The following is a 15006-nucleotide window of genomic DNA, read 5'->3' as shown; positions in this document are numbered from 1 at the left end:
TCCTCATGTACGAGTCTTGGAAAATTCTTTCTCAGAATATTGCAAGAAACCCACCCCCACTAGCAATAGGCTGGGACGAGGACCTCTCCCCACTGGTCACACTAAGAACTTGCTGCATCTTTAGTAGGGACGATTAGTTTCTGTAAGAAAGGGGAGCACTTCACTGGGGGAAATTTTGAGGTCCCACCACTGGCTCATTTTGTCCCACTTGTTAAAACCATAACGCATCTGCTCTTTCCTTTCACAGGGTCCCCACTGTCCCAGTGAAGAACCTAAATGGGTCCAGTCCTGTCAATCCTGCCTTGGCAGGTAAGAGAAACCCTGGGCTAGTCTTGCTGAAGGTAGAAAAAAATGAGTGATGAAATGGGTAGTGAGCATTTGTAAAAAAGAGAGCATCTGGATGTTAATTTAAACAAATGGGGGTTTTAGGAGTTGGGTTGGATGAGTAGGAAGAACTTGGGGAGAATTGATGGCTAAAAGGAAAGCATGTTGTTGAAGCGGAGTGAGTGAATCTGTTTCTGGGAAAGGTGGGGGATAAGTAGAGAATCTCTGAGTTATGAGAACTCTACGGAGAGGAGTAGAGGAGGTTAATGGGGAGGGAGGAGTTGAGGGGGTGTTGGGAAGCTAACTCTCCAGTCCTTCCTGACTCCTGCTCTGCCCTTCCAGGCATCACTGGGATCCTCATGAGTGCAGCGGGGCTGCCTGTGTGTCTCACCAGGCCTCCAAAGCTGGTCCTCCACCCACCCCCCGTCAGCAAGAGCGAAATAAAATCCATCCCAGGGGTTTCCAATACAAGCCGCAAGACCACCAAAAAACAAGCCAAGAAAGGTATCAGCCTCCTTAGCGTATGGCTTCTGGCCCTAGCTCTGCCTCCACCACCGAGGGTCATCCCCATGGCTTACCCACTCTGGGCCTTAATTTCTGCATAGGCTAAGCAGGCCTAACTCGTACCTGTTTTTGTGACTATACCACAGTGGAGTGTGTATGGATCCGATGGAGACTCCTTAAGAAATACAGCAATGCAGAGCAAAATTATAGAAACATAAAAATATGAAGTGTGACACAAATGAAATATGCTAGAGAGAAAGACCACTTTGGAATTGGAACTAAAATAGACTAAATTCAAGTCCCAACTTTGTCGCTTGCAAGTCATGACCTCAGAGAACCTCTGTTTTTTTTTCCCCTTTACTTGGAGTGAAACCAGTCACAGCCAGTATCCAACAAGGATGTCCTGGAATGCATCCATGGCAGTTGGGACGTGGCCACGGTTTTGTGTCCCTCTCAAGCCCCCAGAAGCTCTGGCCACTTGAACCCCCATTCAGGAGCTCCTTCCTACCTGCCCACAATCCCACAACTAAGGGATCAATACCTGTGCCTGCCCTGGTACCAAAGGACCCTGCCTCAGCCCTGTGGCTGGTCTTTCTGGTCACTGGTATTGGTGGCTCAGTGTGTTGACTGTCACCCTTAAGCCCCCACCTTGCAAACATGTTATGAAGCAGGACAGTGGGAAGGAAGGGCCGGCATTGAGCTTTGGGCTGTTGCCCGGTCCACTTCCTCAAACCCTTGTCCTACTTTCCTAGTCTATCAGACTTTCTCTGCTTAAATGAACTCGATTGCCTTGCTCATAATATGATAGGAAATGACAGGAATTTGCACTTTCCCACTCTTCCTGTTATTATTAATAGCACATATCGGATCCTTAGCTGGCAATGTGCTAAAAGGGCTGTATGTCCATTAGCTCATTTAATTGTCAAAACTGCTCTTCGAGTAGATGCTATTGCTCCTCCCCATTTTATAAGTGAGAAACGGAAGCTTAGAGAGTTAAGAGAGTCGCCTAAGGAGGCACTGACCCTTTTTCCTTCTCTGCCTGCTTGTGAAGCCGGATCATCTCATTCCCTGCCTTCAGGCTAGGCTGTCTCCAAGGGGTCCAGTCCCCAAAGAAATTCCACAATCATTGCACCTGGCAGGGTCCTTCCCAGAGCATCAGCCTTTCCCTGCTGCGGGGCTACATCTGCTGGCAGCGACCGCACTGTCAGCAGCCAGGGAAGACCGTTCTGAAGCTGTGGTCACAGCCTCCTGGTTTCCCGTGAAAATAATATCACTTTGGTGCCACATTGCAGATTGAGACAGTGCTTGGCACATTCTACCTAATTTTTTTCAAACCTGTAACAGTGTACAGAGATCTTTTATTTCTGCTCTCATCACGTTGTTTGGGCAGGTCCAGGCTCTTTGATGATATGGAAGAGAAACCCACTCAGTCTTTCTCACTAAAAAGTGGGTTTGTTGCAAACAGGCAGGGAGATGTCAGGGAAGTGATGCAGGAGGTAAAGGCAAGTGGGACCACTTCCTACTTCCTCAGGCCACCTCTCTGCCTCTTCTGCCCCCTGATCCCTTTCAAATTCTGAAATCCGAATGATTTTTTTTTTCCTCTCCTGCTGTAAGCCTGGCTGATAAGGTTCTCCTCTGGTATGTCCAGCTTGGTGAGGCTATTTGATCCCTCGTCTCAGTCTCAGTGGCACACTGACCATCCTGTCCCCACAGGTAAAACCCCAGAAGAAGTGCTGAAGAAGTATCTGCAGAAGGTCCGGCACCCGCCAGATGAGGTGAGTGCAGGGGAGGCAGGGCAGGGCTCACCTTCTCCATCACCCACCAGCAATTCCACCTCCAGAGTTTTTGCACCAAGCGGCAAGAGCTGCTTTCTAAGTCCTGCCAGGTCCAGAACTGGTCAGATGCACTCCCACCTGAGCTCCAAGCTGCAGCTTAATCTCTCTCATCTCCCCATTCAGCAAAGAGCTGATTGATTCTAAACTACATTAACATAACAGTCTGAATTTAAGAAAAGCAGAGTGATGAGTAGTTGGAACTGACTTTAAAATGGGCTGGATGAAGATCAGTGGGTCTCAACCAGAGGCGGTTTTGCACAACTTTGGGGGTGAGCAGAGGGGATGCTACTGGTGTCTAGTGGGTAGAGGCCAGGGATGCTCTTAAGCACCCTCCCATGCCCAGGACAGCCCCTGCAGCAAAGGACTATCTGGCCCCTAATGTCAATAGTGCCAAGGATGAGAAACCCTGTTATAGAGTTCTTTAAATAGCACTCCCTCTAGTACACTAGAATTACAATTCCTTTACCCAATTTCAGCTCAAAGAAAGCTTATCAATGGGCCTGTCAGCAGACATTCATTTCATTCACAAGCCATGGATGGACACCAAAGAAGGACAGTGTATCGTCCCAGCTCACAAGGAGATTGTAATTTTGTTGGCCAGCTCCAAGTTAACATGTACTGGCACCAGGAATTATTTCGGGAATTCTGTTGTGTAAAGCAAGACAAAACTATATTTAGATTCCCAAAGGCACCTACACCCTAGTTTGTGGGCTTTCTAGAGGAGGACCAGGAACAGCTCACCTGATCATTCAGGAACCAACATGGGGATGCTCCAACTTCCCAGGCTGGGAGAGGCTTGACGGCCTGTCTGCTCTGTCCCCTGCCCCTCCCCCCAGGACTGCACCATCTGTATGGAGCGCCTCACAGCTCCCTCAGGCTACAAGGGCCCGCAGCCAACGGTCAAGCCTGACCTGGTGGGAAAGCTGTCCAGATGCGGCCACATCTACCACATCTACTGCCTGGTTGCCATGTACAACAATGGCAACAAGGTGAGTGCCAGCCTGTGGGACTACTGCCACCTCCGCACTGGGCCCTGGAGGAGCAAGAGCATGAAGGCTCTCTTAGAGTTGTGCTCCAGGTGATGTAGGGAGTCTTTAAGGCATCCCAGGGCATCAGGAGTGGTCGTCTTGGCTGTTCTTAGTAGGATCCGTCCTCCACAAAATCATAATGTTGCAAAACCTGTCTTTAGCCTGGCTGGCGTGGCTCAGTGGTTATGTGTCCACCTATAAACCAGGAGGTCACAGTTTGATTCCTGGTCAGGGCATATGCCCAGATTTCGGGCTCGATCTCCAGTCTGAGGCATGAAGGAGACAGCCAGTCAATGATTCTCTCTCATCTTTGATGTTTCTCTCTCTCTCTCTCCCCTTCCCTCCCTCCCCACCCCCGCCTCCTCTCTAAAATCAATTAAAATAAATTTTCAAAAAAACAAAACACCTGTCTTTTCCTTCCCTGTGGGCTATGCTACCCAACCCCCCAATATCTACACTAGGTGTGGTGGTCTGAGAGGTATAGACTTCTGTCCCTGAGGTTTTTGAGGGGAGTGGTCCATTGTCATGGCCCATTGCTAGGTGAAATAAGCCCCATCAATGAAGGAGAAGGAAGTTCTCATCACAGCACTGGGCCCATGGTGAGTGTTCATTCATACTGGCATTAATGGGTTTCCCAATCACCCTTCCTTCTCTAAGACTAGTGATTTCCATTTATAATTCACTTTCTTTGGACATTTTCAAACACCCTTGATTGCCCCTTCAAAGGCATTATGGACTGTTGCCAAGGTCGGCCTGGATGATCCCCCTGCTGGAGGCAGGGAGGCTGTGATGCCCATCTTACCCACTACTGAAGGTGGTGTGGTAGTCCCCCCATTAGAGCTGGTTTCTGGGAATCTGGGAATGTCCTTGGATGATAACTCTCTCCTTACAAAGTCCCAACTTTTTCTAAGTCCTTGCCTTTTCTTGTGTTCTTTCCTATACCTGGAATAACCTTTAACCCCCATCTCATGAATTCAAACTGTATTTGTTTCTCCAGGCCCAGCTTGGATTGCTTCAGATCTGAGATTTCCCAGATCTCCTCCAACCTCTTAACACATCCAAAAAATGTCTGGCTTTCTGGGGGCAGCTGTGTGCTTCTCTTGCTGTGGGAAAGAGTAGAGGCAAGAGAGACAGCTGACCCAAGATTGAACCCTGGCTTAGTAGCTGAATGACCTTGGGCAAGATTTTCAACACTGAGATTTCATTTTCCATCTGGAAGATGGAGATAAAACAATATCTAGTTTATGGGGTGTTATTACTAGTATGATTCAAATTGATTCCTCCTTTGTGTTAACTATGGCTATAATTTTTCCCTTCATCTTTATGTAACCCTATGATTGATTTTTCAAAGTGCTAGGGACCTTTCTCAATGTCTTAGGAAGTGTATGTTCAGTCACTGATGGGTGATGCATATCTGGAACCCTTGCACACTTTTCTGACCCTAAAATAAAAGGTTTCTTTGGGACCTTGCATTTTTAGAGGTTGTTTCGGGCTTAAAGGTATTTCTTAATATACTTTCCTTTTGATGACTATATTCAAGATTTAATCTAGTACTGCTTTGCATTGATTTCCTTAAAAATGTTTCTTTAGACAGTATCCTTTATTCTCTTTGGCACTAATACTTTGAAGCATGTGGGTGTGTTGTTGCTGTTGTTGTTTCTTTACACAAGGTCATGAAGCAGGTTAAGGCCAGAGCAGAGAGTGGGACCTTTCCTAACCCCAAGCCTTGGGTTCCTGTTCCTTGATCACATGGAGTAATTGCCATGAATACAAGCGATGCCTTTAAATGAGTAGAGCTTGAAGGGAAATATCCCTAAATAGCTCCACAGAGGATTCCTGCCTTCCCAACGAGATGCAGGTGTCCTGGAGAGCTTTGGTCCCAGCTGTGTAGCAGCATTTTTTACACACATACTCCCTGTGCACTCACTCCCTTCTTCTCATTCCATTTCTTCTTGGGAATCTGGGGATAGAATTTACTGTCCAGGTTCTCTTCCCCTCAGATGACACCTCACCAGTCCCTGCTGTGAAACAGTGACCCCTCACATCACAGCAGCCGGACTCCCTACACACACACACACACACACACACACACACACACACACACACACAAAACCCCCAACAGAGCCCTGAGGTGCAGTGCAAAGCCTGGCCTCCCTCTCAAGGACAGGGTCTCTCTTACATGTCCCTAGTATGGGGTACGGGGCTATTGGTGGAATTTGCCTCCTGCTACTTGAGAGAAAGCAAAAATAGCCTTGGTAGCCAAGTGGGGGTAGGACAACTAAGGCCTGTTACACATTTGGGTGTATTTTGTCCCCCAGGCCCTTTGTCTATGGTACCTTTTGGGGATTGAGTGGGGAGGTCATTACCAAAACTGTTTCCCAGTCTGGTTGTACTGGCCTTGTCTCCTCAGGATGGCAGTTTGCAGTGTCCAACCTGTAAGACCATTTATGGGGTGAAAACAGGCACCCAGCCTCCAGGGAAGATGGAGTACCACCTCATCCCCCACTCGTTGCCTGGCCACCCAGACTGCAAAACCATCCGGATCATCTACAGCATCCCCCCTGGCATTCAGGTGAGCCCATCCTCAGCCATCAGCTGTTATCATTTTAAATGTTTGTAAGTAAATGTTTGTCTTAGTCCATTCAGGCTGCAGTAACAAAAATACCACAGACTAGATGGCTTTGAAACAACATAAATTTATCTCTGAGGCTAGGAAGTCCAAGGTCAACATGCAAGCAGATTCAGTGTCTGGTGAGGGCCTGCTTCCTGGTCTTCTTGCTGTGACCTCATACGGTGGGAGGGGAGAGGGAGCTTTCTGGGGTCTCTCTTATAAAGCACTAATCCCATTCACGAAGGTTCCACCCTCCTAACCTAATCGGCTACCCAAAACCCCCACCTCCTAATACCATCTTGTTGGGGATTAGGTTTCAACATGTCAGTTTTGGGGGGGACACAAACTTTCAGTCAATAGCATTCCACCCCTGCCCTTCCCAAACTCATGTCCTTATTGAATACTTTTATTCTATCCCAACAAACTCAAAAGTCTTAACTCACTCAAGCATCAACTTCAAAGTCTAAATCCAAAGTCTAAATAGCACCTAAATCAGGTAGAGATGAGACTCAAGGTACAATACCTCCTGAAGCGAGTTCTTCTCCAGCTGTGAACTTGTGAAACCAAACAAGTTATGTGGTCGAGACTCGCCCGACACTGAGTCTGCAGGCACCTTGATCTTGGACTTTCCAGCCTCCAGGACTATGAGAAATGAGTTTCTGTTGTTTGAAAGCCACCCAGTTTGTGGTATTTTGTTAGAGCAGCCCAAACTGACTAATATTGTTATACCCTGAATAGTCTCCTTTCCACTCTCATTCCCCATCTACGGGGTCTCCCCCTCCCCCACGCCCCACCATTGTGCTTACTTCCTTTTCTCTCCTTCCCGTATTCTTTGTGCACATGCAACAGACTGAATCCACTCCTCCCATTTTTACACAAAGTGTGACATATTAGACATATTGTTCTGCGCCCTGCATTTTTCAATGAACAATGTAGACTGTATATCTCCCCTTGTCTGCATAGAGAGAGCTTCCTCATTCTTTCTCAGCTCTGCGTGATAATCCATTGTATAAAGCTACCGTAATTCATATTCAACAGTCTCCACTTGATGGGCATATGGATTGTGTCCAATCTTTTGCTACAACAAATAATGCTGTAATGAATAACCTTGTACGCATGTATGTCTGTAGAATAATTTTCTAGAAGTGGAATCTCCTTGTCAAATGGTATTAGCATTTGTAATTTGATAGCTATTCCTTGGCTCTGATTTTTGTGGGCATTTATTTCCTCTTTTGATTCTTTGAAAGACGGTCCCAAGGAACAAATTGAACAATTTTCCTGGCAGTCAATACAGGCGCATTCCTTTGTCACACATCGAAGCTTTTTCTAAATGCGCTAGGGTGCTTACTGGATTCATTTTGTTAGTAAATATTTATTAGTTCACTCTCCCCTTCCCTCTCCTCCTTGCCTTTTTCCATTTTTTCTTTCATTTAACAAACATTTGAGTGTGGGTTATGAGCCAGGCATGTTCTAGATGCGAGAGAAACAATGGTGAGCAAGATGGACACCGTCCTTGCTCCCCTGAAGTCCCCATTCTAGTGGGAGAAGATAACAATAAAGTAAACAGATAAATAAACAAGGTTCTTTCAAATAGTGAGGCTTGATGTGGGAGAAACAAAACAAGGGGATGTGATAGCCTGTAAAAGAATTGAATGAAAAACATAGTACTTCTTCATGGGACCCACCAACCAGTCAGGGGGGGAATTAACTGTACATCACCAAGCTACAGAGCAAAGAGGAAATGCGCCATTGGTAAAAGCTGTGGGCGGCTTCCAATTCCTGCTGATCCTCACCAGCTGGGGACTTCGGACAGCCACCTGACCTTCCTGGCTCAGTTTCTTTATCTGTGCAGCCAGGAACCCATTATGCAGGGGTTTTCAGAGGATGGGAGCTATCATTATATGTGCATATTGTGGTGCTGGGCACAGCACTGTGGTGCCCAATCCCTGGTCACCACCGTTATGGGAGTATCCTCATTATTGGAGTATCCCACTTGTCTGGGTAGGGAGGAGGGCCCGTGTCTGGCTCACTAGGAGGGTCGGAGGAGACTTTCTGGAGCAGGGCAGTTGCTAGTAGGCTCTGAAAGACATGAAGAAATGGAGAACAGAAATTTTAGTAGGAGGCGACCATAGAGTCCCAGAGGAGAAAAGGTGGGGGTGTTGAAGGGCCATGAGGAAGTGTTTCATTTGGGGCATCCCTGGTTAAGGTCATGATTTCATTGCCCTTTCTCAGCCCCGGGAGGCTTGGGCTTTAGTGAAGAGTGGAGACCTTCAGCTCGGCCTTCACTGCAGAGAACAGTTCCCTGGGGGAGAAACTCAAGCCCAGTCGTGACTGTTTCGCTTAGCAATGCACCAGGAGCACTCAGCCTTGCTGGGTCAGCGCCAGCAAGCGTCTGTGCCTTCACAGGATGGGCCTGTCCCAGGCAGGAGCGGGGTGGGCAGAGCCCTGCTGGGAACTGGACCTTCAGTAAGACAAACTGGCTCAGAAACAGGCGTGGCCATGGGGATGTGGCAAACGTAGAGTGATTTCATGTGAATATGAAATTCAGGACCATGCAGTCCTGCATCTCCAAGAAGGCATGGTAGCTCTTTCTGAGAGCCCACACACTTACAATGCCATTTGATTTGCAAAGTCATAGGTTGAAAAATTTTAAATTCCAGAATTTTAAAATCATTTTGGAATCATCCTTGTGCATCAAAAAAGAAAACGAGGACTCTGTGATTTCTTGTAGTTTCCTACATTCACCAGGACACATTCACCAATCATCTGTGTGGAGAGCCAGTACCAGGACAAGCATGGAATTATTAATATTATATTGGTGGGGTCCGGCCTGCCCCAATCCGGCTGATCAGCTGGGCAGCCAGGAAGAAGGGCCGCAGGCAGTTGCCTGGCCCCACCCCCGATTGGGGTGGGGGGATGCAATCAGGGGCAGGGCCAGCCAGGGGGAGGGGCCACGGGCAGTTGGCCTTCCCCGATAGGGGGTGGGGGGAAGGAAGAATGGGGGGACAGGGCTGCTGGGGGTGGGGCCGTGGGCGGTGGGCTGGCCGACCCTGCCCCCTGGTCAAACTCCAGGTTGAGGGGATAATTTGCATATTTAGCCTTTTATTATATAGGATTATATTGGTTTTATATTATACTAGTAGCCCATTTGCAGAAAGAATCCTGCAAGTGGCCGCTGGGGCCGCTGCCGCTGCCCCTGCTGTTGCGTTGCGGCTGACGTGCCTGCACCCGCTGCCGCCTGCCCCACCCCGCCCCACCTCGCCCCACCCTGTTCCGTTCCGCCCTGCTCCACCCCGCCCCGCCCCGCCCTGCTCCGCCCCGCCCTGCTCCGCCCCACCCCGCCCCACCCCGCCCCACCCGGGCTTTCCCTCTGGCAGCCACCTTGCTTTCCACTTTTCCTCCCTCTTCCTTCTAAGTTGTCTTCAGTCTTCACTCCTCCCTCCCTCCACGTATGCAAATTAACCGCCATCTTGGTTGGGTAATTTGCATACTCGCCCTGATTGACTGGTGGGCATGACTTTGGCTGGTGGGCGTGGCTTGGGCATAGCGAAGGTGCGGTCAATTTGCATATTACTATTTTATTAGGTAGGATTATATTATATCTGGACAAGATGTTAAAACAGGTTTCACAGATTCTGAAGGGGCCTGGGATAATCAGAAACAATACACAAACATTTGTATATAAAGAAAAAAATATGTTACTTGGCAAAAATCCCTCACTTTTGATGAATTTCTCAAAGGGGCTTGTGGACCCTGACTGGGCATCCTGGTTTCTGGCTACATTCTGCTTTAGTTTCTTTTCCACCCAGTGGCCTGAGACTGCTTCATGGGACTAGGTGACAACAGTTGAAATGTTGTTAGATGTTTAGTCATGAATTTCCCAATCCATAGTATTAAACAAGAAAACAAACCAAAAAACACACACACACACAAACAAACAAACAACAACAAAACAAAACAACCATGAGGACAAAGGAGAAAATGCACAAGAATCATTCAGATCATTCTGACTGTGTAGCTCAGAGCAAGAGGCACTTGTATTGTTCTGAGCAGCTTGGAGGTAAAAAGTCCAGAGTGTGCCTCAGAGATCCTGGGCTTGAGTTTTGGCAAAACCACTAACACTATGGAAGTCATTTCTCCTGTGAGGGCTGTATTCCTCTTTTGTAAAACGAGTCAGAATAGTTGTGATGCTAAACATGTACTGAGCTCTTAGTATGCAAGTAGGTGCCACGCTCACTTAACATTCATAACAATCACACAAGATGAGATTCTACATCCATCCTGTTTAATGGATGGGAAACCAACGCCCCAAGAGAGGGCTCCAGCTGACACAGCTGGGAGGCTGCAGCTTGGGTCCAAGCCCAGGGCTTCACTCCTGCTGCCTTTGGGGTCTGTTCTCTGTATAGACCCTAAGACCATTATTATTGTCTTCATTATCTCCATTAGTCCCAGCCTACATCTCCTTATCAGAAATATGTTGAAAAATGCCCTTTGTTGCCTGGCTGGTATGCATCAGTGGTTGAGCCTTGACCTAGGGACCAGGAAGTAATGGTTTGATTCCCGATTGGGGCACTTGCCCAGCCTTCAGACTCAATCTCCAGTAGGGGGTGTGCAGGAGGCAGCTGATCAGTTTTTCTCTCTCTTCACTGATGTTTCTATCTCTCCCTTTCCCTACCTCTCTCTGAAATTATCCTATCTAACAAAAGAGTGATATGCAAATTGGCAGTCACTCCAACACACAAGATGGCCACTCCCACGTGGTAAAAGATGGCCACCCCCATGTGGACACAAGATGGCCACCACAAGATGACCAGCAGAGGAGGGCAGTTGTGGGTGATCAGCCCAGCAGGGGAGGGCAGTTGGGAGGGTCCAGGCCTGCAAGAGAGGGCAATTGGGGGAGACCCAAGCCTGCAGGGGAGGGCAGTTGTGGGGGGACCAGGCCTGCAGGGGAGGGCAGTTAGGGGTTACCAGGCCATCAGGGGAGGGCAGTTTGGGGCAACTAGGCCTGCAGGGGAGGACAGTTAGGGGCGACCAGGCTGGCAGGGGAGGGCACTTAGGGGCAATTGGGCCAGCAGGGGAGCAGTTAGGCATCAATCAGGCTGGCAGGGGAGTGGTTAGGGGGTGATCAGGCTGGCAGGCAGAAGCGGTTTGGGGCAATCAGGCAGGCAGGCAAGCGAGGGGTTGGGGGCCAGCAGTCCTGGATTGTGAGATGGATGTCCCAGATTGGAGAGGGTGCAGGCTGGGCTGAGGGACACACACACCCCACCCCCGTGCATGAATTTTGTGCACTGGGCCTCTAGTGTGTGTGTGTACACACACACACATATATATATGTATGTATACACACACACATACATATATGTATGTATATATATGTATGTATATGTATATATAAAAAATGATTTTTTTAAATGCCCTTTGTTTTCTTTCTTTACTTTCAGGGACCAGAACACCCTAATCCTGGGAAGAGCTTCAGTGCCCGTGGTTTCCCGAGACATTGTTACCTTCCAGACAGCGAGAAAGGGAGAAAAGTAAGAGCCCGGGTATCAGGTTATTTATTTCTATGTTAGGGACCCAAGTTTTGCTTCCAAGGTAAAGAGAACTGTGTCTCTCTTAGCTCCAGATGCACATGGTCACAAGATCACAGTTGAGTCAACCATAGGTAAGGATGGATATGATTAGAAATTTTTTTGTAGGATGGTGGGGGTGGCAATAATTAACCTATTTTAGAATCTTTCCCTTAGGACTTTGCTGCTTAACAGCTGGTCCTAGGACCAACACCAGTGGCAACATCTGAAGGCTTGATTGAAATTCAGAACCATAGAACCTGCTTCATTTTAACAAGATCCCAGGTGATCTGAGAGCACATTAAAGCCTGAGAAGCAGTGCTCTGAGGCAGGGAACAGTGGCTCATAGTGTTCATGTCTACTGCTATTATTACTACGATTCCCCACCTTCAGCCCACACCATGTTTACGGTCGTTCAGTTTTTAACCCAATGCACTTTTATCAGGTGCCTTCTTCATCCTGGACATGGTGTTAGGCATTTATTTGTCTTGCTTAACAAAGATATATATTTTTAAATTTTAGCTGAATTAGAACATTCTGCCAGCTTTAACAGTCACTCCAACACACAAGATGGCCACTTTAACACCTCTCTGGGCCTCACCTGTAAAATAGAGACAATTAAGCACCAGCCAGACCTCACTCAAAGTGTGGGTGTGAGGAACAGATGAGCAAATAAATATGAATTGGCCTTGAAGAGGTCAAAGCACTTCAACCTTGTCATTGCAGAAATATCCCACAACATCAGCTGTGGGTAAATGAATACCACATCAATGTGGGGGTGTCAGGTTATTTACGTCTATGTTAGGGACCCAAGCAAAACTTGGGGGTGGGGTGGAGTAGGGGTGGCGGGCACAACTTCAGAAGGTCTCAGATCAGAAGTGCCTTGAGCCCTAGCTGGTTTGGCTCAGTGGATAGAGCATTGGACTGCAGACTGGAAAGTCCCAGGTTAGATTCCAGTCAAGGGCACATGCTCAGTTTGCGGACTCGATCCCCAGTAAGGGGCCTGCAAGACGCAGCCAATCAATGATACTCTCTCATCGTTGATGTTTCTACCTTTCTCTCCCTCTCCCTTCCTCTTTGAAATTAATTTTAAAAATATTTTTAAAAAAGAAGTGCCTTGAACTCCTAGGTCCTAACTTTTAAAGTGCAGCTGTGATATTGGTAGCTAATATTTGTTGAATAGTGTGTTCCAGGCACTGTTATTAAGCTACTTTTCACATAGCACCTGCTAAACTACTCACAGCCTTTAGTGGCAGCTCATACCATTGCTGTTCTGTAAATAAGGAAATTAAATCTCAGAGAGGTGATCTAACTTGTCCAAGGTCACACAGTTAGGCAGTGACAGAACCAAGACTTACCTGCATGTCCCTGAGTCCACATCCAAATCTTCCCTTCACTTAGGGCGTCACGACGCAGGAAGGGGTGGGGCCCTTCACAGGACTCTGTACCGTCCAAATGATAGCCTTTGATCAATACTAAATGTCCGACTTTGATTTCCTGCCTTTTCTCTTGTAGGTTCTGAAGTTGCTGCTGGTGGCCTGGGATCGCCGCCTCATTTTTGCCATTGGTACCTCCAGCACAACGGGCGAGTCAGACACCGTCATCTGGAATGAGGTCCACCACAAGACAGAGTTTGGCTCTAATCTCACTGGCCATGGCTACCCAGATGCCAATTACCTGGATAATGTGCTGGCTGAACTGGCTGCCCAGGGCATTTCTGAAGACAGCACTGCCCAGGAGAAGGACTGAACTGGAAGGGCTTTGGGGGAGAGGGGCTGTGGGGACCACAGGGTAGGAAGTGAGGAGAGTCAAGGTAGAAGTTGGTGCAGTGCCCTCCAGACTCCCTCATCTCCCCTCCTGTCCTATCTCCATTCCCCATTCCTCCCAGCCACAGAGGGGAGCCAGATTGAATAAGAGGATTTCATTCGTAAACCTCATCCATTACAAAAGGGACATGAGATGAGGGCCATCCCCAGTCTGTTCCCATGGAGTTTTCGGTGCTGGGTAGTCAAAAACACCACCCCTCACCCCCTGAGTCGGGGGCATGGTCAGCACACTTAGGGTGTGGACAGTGCACGGGCACTCCATATCCTGGCCTCGTGAAGCCTAAGGGTCATTGCCTCAGCTGGCTTCTTGCTGCTTCCACTTCCAAAAGTGGAGTTTCTGCTTTTCTCTCCTCTGCTGGAGGCGAGGAGCTCTCACTGTGCAAGTTTGGGGGGCAAAGAGGTGAACCGCTAAAATGCTGTGACATCAGAAATCAATGCCTCGGTGTAGAGTGAGGAAGCGCTTCTTGCCAAGAGGGTCAAGGAGGCAAAGGCCTCTAAGAGCACACTCAGTTCTCATAAGAGTCCTTGGCTTCTCTGGGCCCTCCTTCCTCCTCACACCATTGACCGGTCCAAAGAGGCATCTGCTTCTCTCATGCAGATGGATGGGCTCTGGGATTCCTCTCTGGGTGGCATCCCAAGGTGTTTCCAGCCACTAACTGATCAGACCAGAGCCTGCATCCCATTTAGCATCTGAACTGTCCTCAGGGAGAGGAGTCCATAGTCTTCTTCCAAACTCATCCGAGATCAGCTCAAAGATTCCATGAGTTTCATCAAGTCACTGTGAGTAGAGCCTATGCTGGGCTCTGTGCCATCTGTGTATGTGCATATGTGCGTGTCTATATGCATGTGTGTGTGTGTGTGTGTGTGTGTGTGTGTGTGTGTGCGCGCGCACTCACTCATGTGCACACCACTGGGCCAGGTTGGTGGAGAGTCCCATTATGTTCTCAGTCTGTTTTGCAAGATGTCAAACCCCAATTCTGATGGGGATCAGAAAGCCCAGCCATGGCCCCTCGACTTCTCTCACCCTTTGCCAACCCATCACATAGTAAACTTGGATTCTGATTGAGTCAGAACTGTGTTTGGGGAGATGCGTAAGGTGAGGGCTGGATTGACCCCTTTTTCAGTCTCTTTCAAGATTGGATCTGAGCCAATCTCCATCCAGCCTCATTTCTCTGAGAGCTTCAATCTCTGTCCATGCAAATTTGTTAATTAGAGCCCAGGGGTGGTGCTGGGCCCCCCATTTCTCTAGTCTATTGCAGATTGACCTAGAACATGGAGAGAGCCTCTTTATCTCGTTCGTAACAGGGTTAG

At 48.2% G+C, this 15006-nt stretch overlaps 1 protein-coding gene across 2 annotated transcripts in view; it reads left to right on the top strand.

Moving 5' to 3' along the window:
* Positions 1–13990, top strand: part of DTX4 (deltex E3 ubiquitin ligase 4) — a 29688-nt gene extending 15698 nt beyond the window's left edge. For both annotated transcript variants that reach the window (XM_008148909.3, XM_054725587.1), the window contains exons 3-9: positions 248–309; positions 667–828; positions 2542–2603; positions 3500–3652; positions 6102–6263; positions 11744–11833; positions 13385–13990. In XM_008148909.3, the coding sequence (XP_008147131.1) occupies positions 248–309; positions 667–828; positions 2542–2603; positions 3500–3652; positions 6102–6263; positions 11744–11833; positions 13385–13618 (925 nt within the window). In that variant the 3' untranslated portion in view covers positions 13619–13990. The remainder of the gene's footprint in view (positions 1–247; positions 310–666; positions 829–2541; positions 2604–3499; positions 3653–6101; positions 6264–11743; positions 11834–13384) is intronic.
* Positions 13991–15006: the final 1016 nt, after the last annotated feature.

Source organism: Eptesicus fuscus, chromosome 13 (genome assembly GCF_027574615.1).
Source record: "Eptesicus fuscus isolate TK198812 chromosome 13, DD_ASM_mEF_20220401, whole genome shotgun sequence".
NCBI classification, from domain to species: domain Eukaryota; kingdom Metazoa; phylum Chordata; class Mammalia; order Chiroptera; family Vespertilionidae; genus Eptesicus; species Eptesicus fuscus.
This window is presented reverse-complemented; position numbering and strand designations above follow the sequence as displayed.